We start from the raw sequence: 12,138 nt of genomic DNA on the forward strand, positions 1-12,138 counted from the left end.
CGAGTGAGGACTAGAACCCGGATCTCCCAGGTCCCAGTCCAACACTCTTGCCACTACACCACACTATACCACACTGGCATTGAGCAGGGGGTTGGACTCGATGGTCTTGTAGGCCCCTTCCAACCCTATGATTCTATGATTCGCCACCCTCCAGCTCAAGAAGAGAGAGGCAGAGTTTGCTCTGCCTCTGAACCTGACAGGCCTCCAAGCTCAGAGTGTCCATCAGGCACAGAGACCCATGTCCTTCTGCTCCCCATCTCCAGCTAGGTCTTGAGATAGGAGGCAGAGGCTTTGTATGGTTCTGCACTTGCATTTGGCTTCACCAAATGTGTGGTTGGTGAGGGGCAGGGTCCATCCCCTTTCCTCCTTAGCTCCATGATTGGAAGAAGCCTCAGGCTCATCTCCCCTCTCACTGTGGTAAGGGTGGAGAGCAAGATTATTGAACCGTGGACATAAGAGGCTCTGTGACAAAGTGTTCAGGCAAACTGTATCAAAACTTTATTCCTGGATTATTTGCTCTATACATATCAAATACAGACAAACAGATCTTCAAATGTGATATCACTATTTGATTAATCAAGTAGGTAAAAAAAAATGTGTTCAGAAAGTTAAAACAAGCTCTGTGTTAGACATAATTAACAGAAGAGAAGAACCACTTCATGAGTTATGAATTGAATATTTTTAAAATCAGTTACATGGATTGTTGGATTAGGGGTAGGGATTGATTACTGAATCATATCTTCTGAAATGGACTAAATCTTTCTCATTGTACGAAAGTCCTTTACATTTCATACCTTTACACTTTGTATGAATTAAAAGAGAAGCTTTGGAATGACCAAGATGATTGGAAGCATGGACTGTGAAGTCATATGTTGTCTGATCATTCAGAAAGGGAAATTTACATTGGTAATGTTCAGGATCTGATTCTTCTCTTGCACATGTAATATTTATCCCAGATATTCTGCAAATGTAAAGAAAAAGGTGATTAAAATCTAATCTGTGTATTGTAGAAATGATGAATCAGTCCCTTCTGTCATCTGCTGAAGCTGGATACAATTGGAATATATCAGAACTGGCTATAACACAAAGGATCCATATTACATAGTAGTCACCGTTTGCTTAAGTGTCCATGTTTAAAAGATTTCCTTCCTCTTCATTTCCCCTTCTCTCATTCTTACTTTGTTCTGGTACAGTCACTCCAAATGATCATTTGCTTCCAAACAAGCCAGAGCTCATAAGCCTTACTTCAGCACTGTGAACCATAGTTCTGTCTTCACGCATAACAGGTGCTGTGCTTAAGTACGGCTTCCTGGCTTGTTTCCCCACTCATGTGAAGGGAGGAGCAATGCGGCTTGTTCACTCCTATCCTGGCTTGGTCACAGTCACTGGTCAAGTTAATTTGATCGTCCTAACACAGATGAGCGAGTTCCACTCAGCTCCCATCTGAACGGCTTAGAAAAAAGTAAATAAGAGCTGAATTCACTTCCATCCCAATTTGGGCATGCGGCCTGCAGCACAGCAAGGGAAAGGTTTCTTCCTGGCCTTGCTAAGGGTGTTTTGAAGAACTGCCTGAAGGGAAATAAACTGCCTGATGGGAAATAAAAGCTCACCCCTATGGAAGACATTCTTACACGAAGGGTCCCTAGTGTGTTGATTTCTGCCCCACTCCATTTTTTCCCTCTGGGGGAGTTCTGTGTACCCCACCCCATAACAAAGCAATAGAGGTTCTCTGTTGGTTTGTTAGGGGACTGCTTTGAATAGCTGTCCCCAGGAAAACTGGGGGTGGGGAAAAATACCCACTCCTCTGCAGAGAACCCCTAGGCTAAGAGGATGGCTTTTGGCTCCTGGGGTCAGCTCTTCATTTGCAAAATCTTCTTCAGCACAGATTTTAATGAAAGGCTTCTCATTCTTACCTCTCCTTTGAGGTGCGCATTAGTGAGTCCTTGAAACTTGTTTCTGAGCCTGAGCCCAGTGAAGTCCACCGGCACCTCTACTCCCACTGATCCGAATGGTGATTAATTCTTTGTGGACTGGGGCTCATAAAGATTGGGAGCTTAAATTCTACACCTCCACTTATATCATAGTTATCAACAGTGGATAGCCTGCGTGAGTGAAATATTCAGCACCAAGAACACAAAATCCCCCAATAAGCCTTTAGATTTCTTGTTTTCCGCTAGACCCCCATTGTGTAAACCTAAACCTCAGCTTAACCAATTGGCAAGTTGCACCAGACAAGGACTTCATAACTGTGTCCAGCTCAGACCAACTGATCAATATTCGCCTGACAAAAATAGACTTACTGTTCAAATAAAATGTAGTTTGTTTTTCGTGGACCATACAATTTAGTGGATCTTCCACGTCCCCATTTGCATATTATTTCTGTACAATTCTGTCTTTTGCACTTTAAGTTTTGTGGGACATCAGGGGGGTCTGTAGCAAGGGAAAAAAAGAAAAAAATCCAGGTGCATTCACACACTTGCTGAACTCAACACTGCGGCCATCTCTAAATTTTTCAGGTAAGTAATATAAGCATTGACCTGATACATGTTTACCATGTACAATTCCTGCTTAAACCCAAGTGTGTGATAGCCCATCTACAGTAGACTGCACTGACTAACCAAACTGGGCTTAGTAATGTGCAACTCCATTGGCCAATCAGTTCAGCAGTAAGAACCATTACTTGGAGCTGGGCCACAGTTTCCCACAGAAAAGGCTCTCTACCCTCTTTGAAACATTAACACATTTGAAACCGTACATTCAACAAGTACAGACTATCAAAACTATGAAGCAGTGCACCTAGTAAGAAAAGCAGAGTCTGAATAGATGTTCAATACAGCAAGTATGGAAGCTTAAATGGATTAAGCAGCGTACAGAGAAGGTGTTTGCATATTAGTAAGACCACCTCTCCTGGGAGCACATTATTCACCTAGCCAGAACACAGGGATGAAGCAGAAATTCATTTGGTCTTAATTTTTATGTGAACTTATCCAATTCAGACCTCCCAAACCTATACATCAAGAAGAACGCACTTAACATGCTGAAAACTGGACTTTTCAGAATATCGTGATGCAGTGCACAACTTAAAAACCACGTATTTTAAGGAAAAGTGTACACAAAAATGTATATTAAGAGAAGTGCATATAAAAATGCATGCTGACTTTTTCGCTGATTTAGCAAACTGATGAGGAAACAGGCCAAAACAAATCTCTGGTTAAGAAAATGAGAAACTGGGCGAAACTGCAATTGACACATTTTCATGCATTTTTATATGCACTGTTGTTGCTGCTGTTACCGAAGCTGTAGTTGCTGCTGGTTTTATTGTTGGCTTGTGTTGTTGTCAGCTATTTTACTGTGTTTATATTTTTATTGTTTTTAATATTTTAACTGTTTTTATGTATTTTACTGCTATAAGCTGCCTTGGGAGGGCTTCTGCCCTGAAAGGCGGCCAAGAAATATTTTAAATAAATAAAACAAATAAATATTTGCCAGTCTCTATAGAGCCCCAGATTTTGCCCTGAATGCTGCTTTATGCATAATTCAGTGACAAATCAGATTATAAACCTTTTATACTGGAAGAGATTCAGTCTTGCCCAATTCTTTACATTATAACCAAGCAAAGAATGAACAAAAGGGTAGTGATGGGCGCCTTCTCCCCCCGCACCCCTCACCCAGGTTGCCTTGTACATTTTTCCAAACCTCCAAGAATTCTCCAAGGCCTTTATCTTCAGCAAGCCCTCCTGCTTCTGGTGCCCTTGCTTGCAATGCTATGTTTGGATGCCAAAGGTGACTCCAGAGAATGGGTGTGCCTTTGGGCTTGTTTTATCCTGAGTTTTCTCAGAAAAAAACTAAGACAGACACAACCTGATCCACAACCATTCCTGCTGGAGCTACCTCCATTCAAACTTCCCCTTGGCATGAGGGAGCTACAGGCTGGGAGGGATAGCTGGAGACAGGAAAGACCTTGCCAAGTTGCATGGGACCTATAATTTTGTATACCCCCCTATCCAATGAATTGGGCTGAGAGGTCTAGGAAACTACGTTCCACACACTAGAACTGATGCTCCTGAGTATGCTCAGGAGCATTCAGGCCTCTACCATTTCCAAAAAGCCCCACACACCTTCTCTCCCTCCCATTACAAGGACATGTTGCTGTGGGGTGGGGAATGGGGAATCTTCCATTCTGCCCCCCTTTGCAAGAGTAAGTTTTCTTTGCGAATGAGGAAACTAAGGGGTGTAAGGAAACCCCAGAAAGGGCTGTCTGTTAGTGATACTAATATACCCACTACAAGCTAGGCCTGAACTTCAGAGAAGAATAAACCATATATTTCCAGATGAGGGAGTTCACATTCCAAAAAGTCCTGAAATTTGTGGCTATCACTATGGAAAGGTCACCCACTTAGTTCTACATACTTACAGCCTACAAACAGAACAGTTCCATAAAAGGTAATGACAGCGAATGGTGTGTTCTGCGTTATACACCATGCGTAATTCCCAGATGGTAAACCTGTGCTGACGTTTTGCACATGGATTGATGTGCTCCATTTGGACAGAGGGGCAGTCCAACACTGAGGAGCTGGGCATGAAGAGTAATTCAGGCTAATCATGCTTTGTCCTTTCTTCCACACACAGCAGAAGGTCACATTGGAACCTGCTTCCACCACTCTGTCTATAGGATACATTCCTGCGGAAGAGCCTGTATCATGTCCTGCAATGGAAAGGGGGAAAAGGGCAGGAATGAAGAGAGAAATGATCTGCAACATTGGGTCATTTTCCCTAGGTACCCAGTTCAGCTGCAGCTTTGAATACTTTTATAGACATAACCTCTGAGGAATTATTCTTAAGCAGGCCCCATCTAAATGAATGGAAAGTGTGCCAGAACACAGATGCATTTGTAAAGGAACAGATCCTAAACAACTGCATTCCTTGTCCTTAGAAGCATAGGCTATAGAAAAATGCATCTATTTGGAGGTGAATCTAATGCAACTCTTATGATTTCCTTGAATAGGAAAGTGGATGGCCCCATGCTGACCTGTAAGGCAGCAAAAATGATGCTACCCACTGGCAACAGGAAGGTTATAGAATATCCAGGGGAACCCCAAGGCATGTGGAGAAATATACTTCCCCCTCCCCTGCCCTGCCCCCCAAAATTGGAAGAAGGATTCTGCATGCGTGTACTGCTATCATGAAATCCTGGCTCCATGAAGAGAGAGTGCAGGGATAAGACCTCACCATACATGGCAGCCGTTAAACTGAAGGGAAGCAAGTGCCAAGCACCCAGTCACATGACAAAGATTTCTGATTCTTTTCCCAAGTGGGGGATCAGCCAGAGCTCATACTGGAGGTGCAGAGAGCCTTGCACAGCAGCACAACATCTTTCTACTTTGCAAACGCCTCTGTACATCAGCTCAAGGTACAGGAGATTCCCAACCCTTCCCTTCTCCCCATTCTCTGCAACAAAATGTTGCAGATCCCCCCTAGTCTTCTATTAATATGAAAGTTAATTGGTTACAATTTGTTAGTTTCATGCAGAGAAGATACTGCTTAGATGGGGATAGATACTGTGTATTTAATATGCTATGAGTTCAACTGGAAATAAATCTATAAACTATTTTAATTAGGATATATGTTTACGTGAACATTGTTGGCATCCATGAATTTCTATGACTGTTTAAGACTTCTATATAACTATTTAAGCATGACTTTGTTTACTGCTTTTTTTGAGCATTTATGACTGTTTGTGATCTTAATGACTATGATAGAGCAATCCTGTGGCTCCTAGGCAGCATCTGCTGCAGATCTCCTCCTCAACACCTGTAGACAGAACTGTGGAGACAGAGAAGGAGATCTGATCATGGATCTTCCCCTACCAGCTGCTGTGGAAAGCTTTGTTGTGGCTAGGGATGTTGCAGGAGTCTAGGAAGGAGGTGGAGTCCAGTGGACATCACTCCACTTGGCCCCTCAGACTCCAGTGTGAGGACTCCTGTGCTTGGCTGACTCTGCACATGCCAAGTCGCGCAAGCCCATGGCCACCTGATCCCTTGCTGAGCCGCCATTTTGCATAACAATGGCGGCTTGGCCTTCTGTCCATGTCCATGTGGCATCTGTAAAGCAGCTATTTGCGCAAAACAGCACACTGTTTGCTGGGTGCCTGCGGACCACCCGGGGGCTCTACACATATGGTGAGGAGGGGCGAGTGATGTAGGTCTAGTGAGTGGCTAGGGTGAGTTCACCCATCCATATCCGGGGCTCCTATTGCTGAGGTCACAAGAGGTTGGGGAGGGTGGAAAAGGGGCATGCTAGGAGGCAGAGAGGGGAGGGGGAAGGAGAGGCATGGATCCACAAGATTTAGATGCCTCTCTGTCACCTGTCCCTGCACACTGGAAGGTAGGGAAGCGAGACAGACCACCTAGGGAGGCTCATCTAACTCAAAACAAATTTGAAGAACAGAAAATTGTAAAAGCTCTGTCCTCCTCCTGCTCTGCCTAGCTCTTGCCTGCAGGGTTTTGGGCAGACAGAGGGCTCTGATCAACCAAAAAAACAATACCAAAGGGCCCTATTCTGAGTTTTTGCTGTCCACTTTTGGGGGACAAAATCAGGGCAGCTTGAACCTGAAAAAATAACAACCTGGAAGCACGTTTAATGTTGTCATGACTTCTGAAGCAGAAACTTTCACATTTCTTTCATAAGCTTTCATATTTCTAGTGATAATGAAGACAGGTGGCTAAGATCTTAGGCCCACTTAAAAAACAAGAGCTCACAGCAATGCTTGGCAAACAGTGTAGCAGGTAGAAGTATGATCCAGGAAGTCATCCATTCTATATCAGGGGTGGAAAGCATAAGGCCCCATGACCATGCAACCCTCAGACCATTTTGGTGGCCTCCACCGCTCCCCTGCTGAATTTGCTGCTGCAGTGTTGGCAAAAACAAATGAACAGTTTAACCTAACCACAAGGTGCATGGGAAGCATGTGCCTTATGGGGAACTAGAATCGCACTCTCAGAAACCTTCAAGGACTGAGACTTTGCTTCCCAAGAAGGCATGCATACTCCTCCTGTGCCTGGTTCTTAGGGAAAATTGTGGCATTTTTGCCACCACCATGCCACAAAACTGGAAAGGCAGGGGCAGCAAATTCAGGGAGAGATGTGGCCCCACGGGGGGTGGGGACATTGGCCTCCAGGCCCAGGAAGTTGCCATCCCTGCTCTATACCTCTACACCAGAGGTGAGCAACTTGTGGTCCTCCAGATGTTTTGTTCAATAGCTCCCATAGTCACCATTAGCTCTGCTCACCTGGGCTGATGAGAGCTGTAGTCCAAAACATTTGGAGGGCCACGAGTTGCCCAGCCCTGCTCCACACACTATCAGTACTGAGCATCTGACAAGATACTTGTTCTTCCAAATTCGTTAACAGCATTGTCTCACCAGAAATATTTGCAAGTTGGCTCCATTCGCTCCATGCACTCTCACCAAATGTATTTTCATGAAGTTGGCAGCGAATCCTGACATAGTGTGTGGTGCAATTGAAAGGCAAGTCTGATGTCCAGGTCCAATGGAGGACTTTTCTCTGACCAGTTAATTTTGACTGATAGGTCTCCTAAAAAAATATAAAAGAAACGTTACACAAATTTATTTATTTATTTATTTGATTTATTAGCCACCCATCTGGCTGGCTACCCGGCCACTCTAGGTGGCGTACAATAAGAACAACACAAAAAACAATATAATCAACCAAACAAAACATTACTCTAAAAAAAAACAAAAAAAAAACCCCTAACCCACCCCAAATGCCCACCTAAACAGCCAGATTTTCAAAGCCCAGCAGAAGCTCATCAAAAAGTCATCTGAAAAAAAAAAAAAAGCTTTGTATTGGTACTGACAAACCAGGTTTACGATCCTGGTTAATAAAACAGACATTAAACTACAGTTCCCTGTTTCTGACATTGGGCCAGTTTGCATGTAACACTAAACCATGGCTTAACAAGATGGCCACAAATAGGAAGGAAGAGCTGCAAGCCTTAGGCTTGCACGCTAGTGCTGTTCTCTGTGCAGCCCAGCAGAGAGCTCTGACAGCATTTCATTTTAGTTCCCTGAAATGCCTTGTGTCATCCAGACCCGGAATTGTGGTTTATAACAAACTCTGGTCAGTTTCAAAGCAAGCCATTGCTGACACTGGCTTTTTAAACAAACCTATGTTTGTTATAAACCATGATCCCTGATCTAGATGACATAACAAGCTGTGATCCAGCGAAAAGGAAACTAAACAGTGCTGAAGTCATCCTGCTGGCTGGAGGTGTGGGGAGGAGGGGAGCATGTAAGCTTGAGGCTCGCAATGGCTCTTACCTGCTCCTGCACATCTTGCTAAACCACCGGAGTCCTGGAGCACACAAGAGAGGGGGGCATCTTCCATTATTTTATAATGATGTGCACAGTGTAGTGCTTAGAATGGTAGACTATGACTGGCGAGACTCTGGTTCAAATCCCCACTCCGGCACAGAGCGCTCTAGGCGATCCCAGGCCTTTAACACTCTCTCAGCCAAACCTCCCTCACAGATTTGGTGTAAGAATAATGGTGGGGGGGGGGGAACAATGTGTGCCCTCTGAGCACCTTGGGAAGAAGGGCAGGATAAAATAGTAAATAAAAAATATGGAGGGGCAGCAACATCTGAAGGGTACTGAAGGATGATCTGCTTAGCAGATTCTCCACAGCCAGAAAATGGAACAATGTCTCAACTGTCCACAATTCACAAGTATCTAATTGTTGATATGTGTGTGTCATTGAAAATCACAGCAAGAGCTGATGAATGATGTTGTCATCTCTGTGTGTTGTCAATAAGAATGCTTAAGCAGCTTGATGATTCCTTTTATTCAGCATTTTTAAGGAAACTGACCTGATTCACACATCCCAGACTAATATGTGGAGCACAATTATCCTTTTCCTACTCAGTTATCCTTTTCCTACTCAAATCTAACACTTCCTAGCCCTTATTTAACGCTGTTAACCACTACACATTGCTGATCCTGTATGTGCTAGTGCTGTGCTGAAAATCTCTCCCACATTTTTTTCAACCATTCTCTCCGGGAGAGAGCGCAGGACAGGAAGGCCTGGCGTGCTATGGTCCATGGGGTCACGAAGAGTCGGACACGACTGAACGACTGAACAACAACAACATTCAATTTGATGGAAGAGAAATTGCTTTCGAAAAGAAATTTAATACCGAAGAAATCTTGGGGAAATTCTCAAGGGTTTAGTTTTCTTGGGCTTACCTAGGGATGTTAGAGAATTCCGCCACGGATACCAGGGAGGCTGAATTCCAGTGAATTCACCACCACCCCAGAATCCGTGGTGGAATGGAGCAACCTGCCCCACCACCCTGCGAAAGCCCTGTGAAACGGAGCCTACTTGGCGGCGGCGGATGAAGCGGCGGTGGCAGCAATGGCGGTGGCTCCGGCCGCTGCCGTGCTGCTGTGGCTGCAAATGGCGGCCGTCATAGCAGCCGCCATTTGTGTCCCTACGCCGGCCCCTGATAGGCTACATATATATTTACGTAGCCTATCACGGGCCAGCGTGTCCCCTCCGCAGGACGCCATTTGCGTCTGCAGCAGCCTGGCAGCGGCCAGAGGCCCTGCTGTGGATTGGCCTGGCTGGTGGCTCTGCAGACTGGCCACGGAGTGGAACCGGCCAGGCAGGATTCCTTGGGGGAGGAACGGATCGCCTCACCCCCCGTTGAGGATTCTGGGGGGAGGAACGGATCGCCTCCCCCCACCTGCAGACCCCAGCGGAGCCAGGTAAGTGGGCTTTCGTACAGCCCTAGGCTTATCTTGCTTAGGAGGTGGCTGAAGAGTGAGCACAAGTGTCCTGTCTTTCATTGTACAATCATCTGTTCCGCAGCCTGTAGCTCCCTACACTTCAGCTGAAGCCCACTGGAAGGAATCATGAGCTAATTCCTCCCCTAGGGCTTCTTCAGATCAGGAAGTGCAGGCAGCCTAGCTGTGATTAGGTAAGCGCAAAAACACCATCCAAAGGAATTCAACATAAACTACAGACTGTCCTGAGAATGAGGCAAAAAATGGAATCCCTTTTCACGGCGGAAGAAAACTTTCTGGAAATTGGAGGACAGATTTGGCAAAGCACTAAGTCTACCTCATACCTGGAAGCTTGACACAACACTCCCCGCCCCCCCCCCCCGGACACACACCTGCATTGTGGTGGAGGCAAACTCAGGGCTGTTGCAGCACGAAAAAAAAACCCAAACCCTTACCAAAAATGAAAGAAGCTGTGCTACACAAGCCCCACCAGTGGGGAGCCTTACCTGTGAGAAATCGTTGAGAATTTCCCCTTCCCCTGGAGAAATTCAGTGAAATTATCTCCCAAATTTCTCTGCCCACAGATAAGGTGGAGAATTTTGAGAGGCCATCTGCACACAGCTCTACTATAGACATACACACACACTAAAGACTTTCAAGCAATACAAGATGCACTTTTCTTTTTTGAAAAAGAAAATAAGCACTTTCTTTTCTTTCTCTCTTTTTAAAGAAGTCTCTAAACTCTGGGATGGATTTAGAATACCCTCTGCCCCTCCCCCCAAAGAACTGGAATAGTAAGATAAGGAGAAACAACTTACTAGTGCCACTTCCTCCAGGGGGTCCTTACCCAGGACCTGAATTTGCCAGGTGGCATCTGTTCCATCTGGAAAGGCTGAGCCGCCATCATGCCACTCCACTTCAAATGTGTCAGAGATGAAGTTGGGAGTCAATCTTTGAATCTGTGGAGTGGGAGGAACAAGTGCTGGGGGTGGGGGAGGAGAGAGAAGTAAGAGCCCAATTCAGAACTATTTGGTTATCAAGAGTTGCACAGCACTAATTGCTACATCTCCCTGCCCTAAACAGATGCAACCCCTGCTCTTTCAGGATTCTTAACATCTTTATATTTATTCATAAGGCTGGATTCTCTGAACTGCTCCTCTGCTGCTTCAAGGAGAGTTTGTCTTACTGTGCAGTTAGAACAATCATACAGAAATTAGGTGATGGGTAAAGTAGAGTAGGTGTTCCCTAGACAACATGCATTTTCCAGAACTGCTTGTCTTTTTAGATTTGCCTGATATATATTATGAAAATGTTTGTCCGATATATATTATGAAAATGTACCTGGCCCTTTACATAAGCCAGTTTGACGACACAGCTCTTGCCGAAGGCATTTGAGAAAATAGAAACCGTTACGAAGAACTGATGAGATAATAACTGATGAGTAAAAAGGACTCAAAGAAAAAAGGAAAAACGGTCTTGCCAGATCATTCATAGGCATGCATGCACACACAGACACTGACACACAGAATCATAGAATAGTATAGAATAGTAGGGTTGGAAGGGGCCTACAAGGCCATCGAGTCCAACCCCCGACATACTTCAACATACTTGAAGTATTCAACATGAATTGGTTCATGAGTACTTCAACATGAAGTATTCAACATGTTGGACTTCAACATGAGTCCAACATACTTCAGATCTTGTACCAAGAAGATTCACATTCTATGACCAAAGTTATTTATTTATTATTACATTTATATCCTGCCTTTTTTCTTGCAAGGAACTCAGGGTGGCTTACATTCTCCTCCTCCTCTCAATTTTATCCTCACAACAACCCTGTGAGGTAGGTTGGGCTGAGGGTCTGTGACTGGCCCAAAGTCACCCAGGGAGCTTCCATGGCTGAGTGGGGACTAGAAGTCTCCTGACTCCTTGTCCAACACTCTAGCCACTACACCACACTGGCTCTCAGTTATGCAAGGCAATGTGTCAGATGCATCTCACATAACCTGAATGAGGTGCTTATTTGCACACACAAGCTGAAAACAGGTTTGCAGAACACAAAATTTCATCATGAGTAGTGCATTGGCACTATAAGAGGAACGAGTTCGGAAAAACCCCCTCTATGTTTCATTATAGATGGAAAAAGGCTACACTGAGAAAAGGTAAGATTGATGGCAATGCATTGCCACCAAAGTGCATCTCCTTAAGAGAGAGGGAAAACATAATTTCATGCTAGCGTACATGCTTTGCATCATGCCAAAGGTCCCAGGTTTATTCCCTGGTATTTCCAGTTAAAAGAATCACATGAAGGGGAAAGACTTCTGCTTTAAAAGAAG

General features: G+C 44.8%; 1 protein-coding gene across 1 annotated transcript in view; it reads right to left on the minus strand.

The window, feature by feature from the left end:
* Window positions 1-477: 477 nt before the first annotated feature.
* LOC146352037 (leukemia inhibitory factor receptor-like) overlaps window positions 478-12,138 on the minus strand; it is a 29,259-nt gene continuing 17,598 nt past the window's right edge. The window contains exons 4-8 of the mRNA XM_084832055.1: window positions 10,621-10,784; window positions 7,421-7,592; window positions 4,415-4,705; window positions 2,301-2,430; window positions 478-961 (exon numbers count right to left, since the gene is read on the minus strand). Coding sequence (XP_084688181.1) covers window positions 709-961; window positions 2,301-2,430; window positions 4,415-4,705; window positions 7,421-7,592; window positions 10,621-10,784 — 1,010 coding nt within the window. The 3' untranslated portion in view covers window positions 478-708. The remainder of the gene's footprint in view (window positions 962-2,300; window positions 2,431-4,414; window positions 4,706-7,420; window positions 7,593-10,620; window positions 10,785-12,138) is intronic.

The sequence above is a fragment of the Heloderma suspectum genome, chromosome 2, assembly GCF_057233095.1.
Source record: "Heloderma suspectum isolate Gila_16-S chromosome 2, 16-S_ref, whole genome shotgun sequence".
Lineage (NCBI taxonomy): Eukaryota > Metazoa > Chordata > Lepidosauria > Squamata > Helodermatidae > Heloderma > Heloderma suspectum.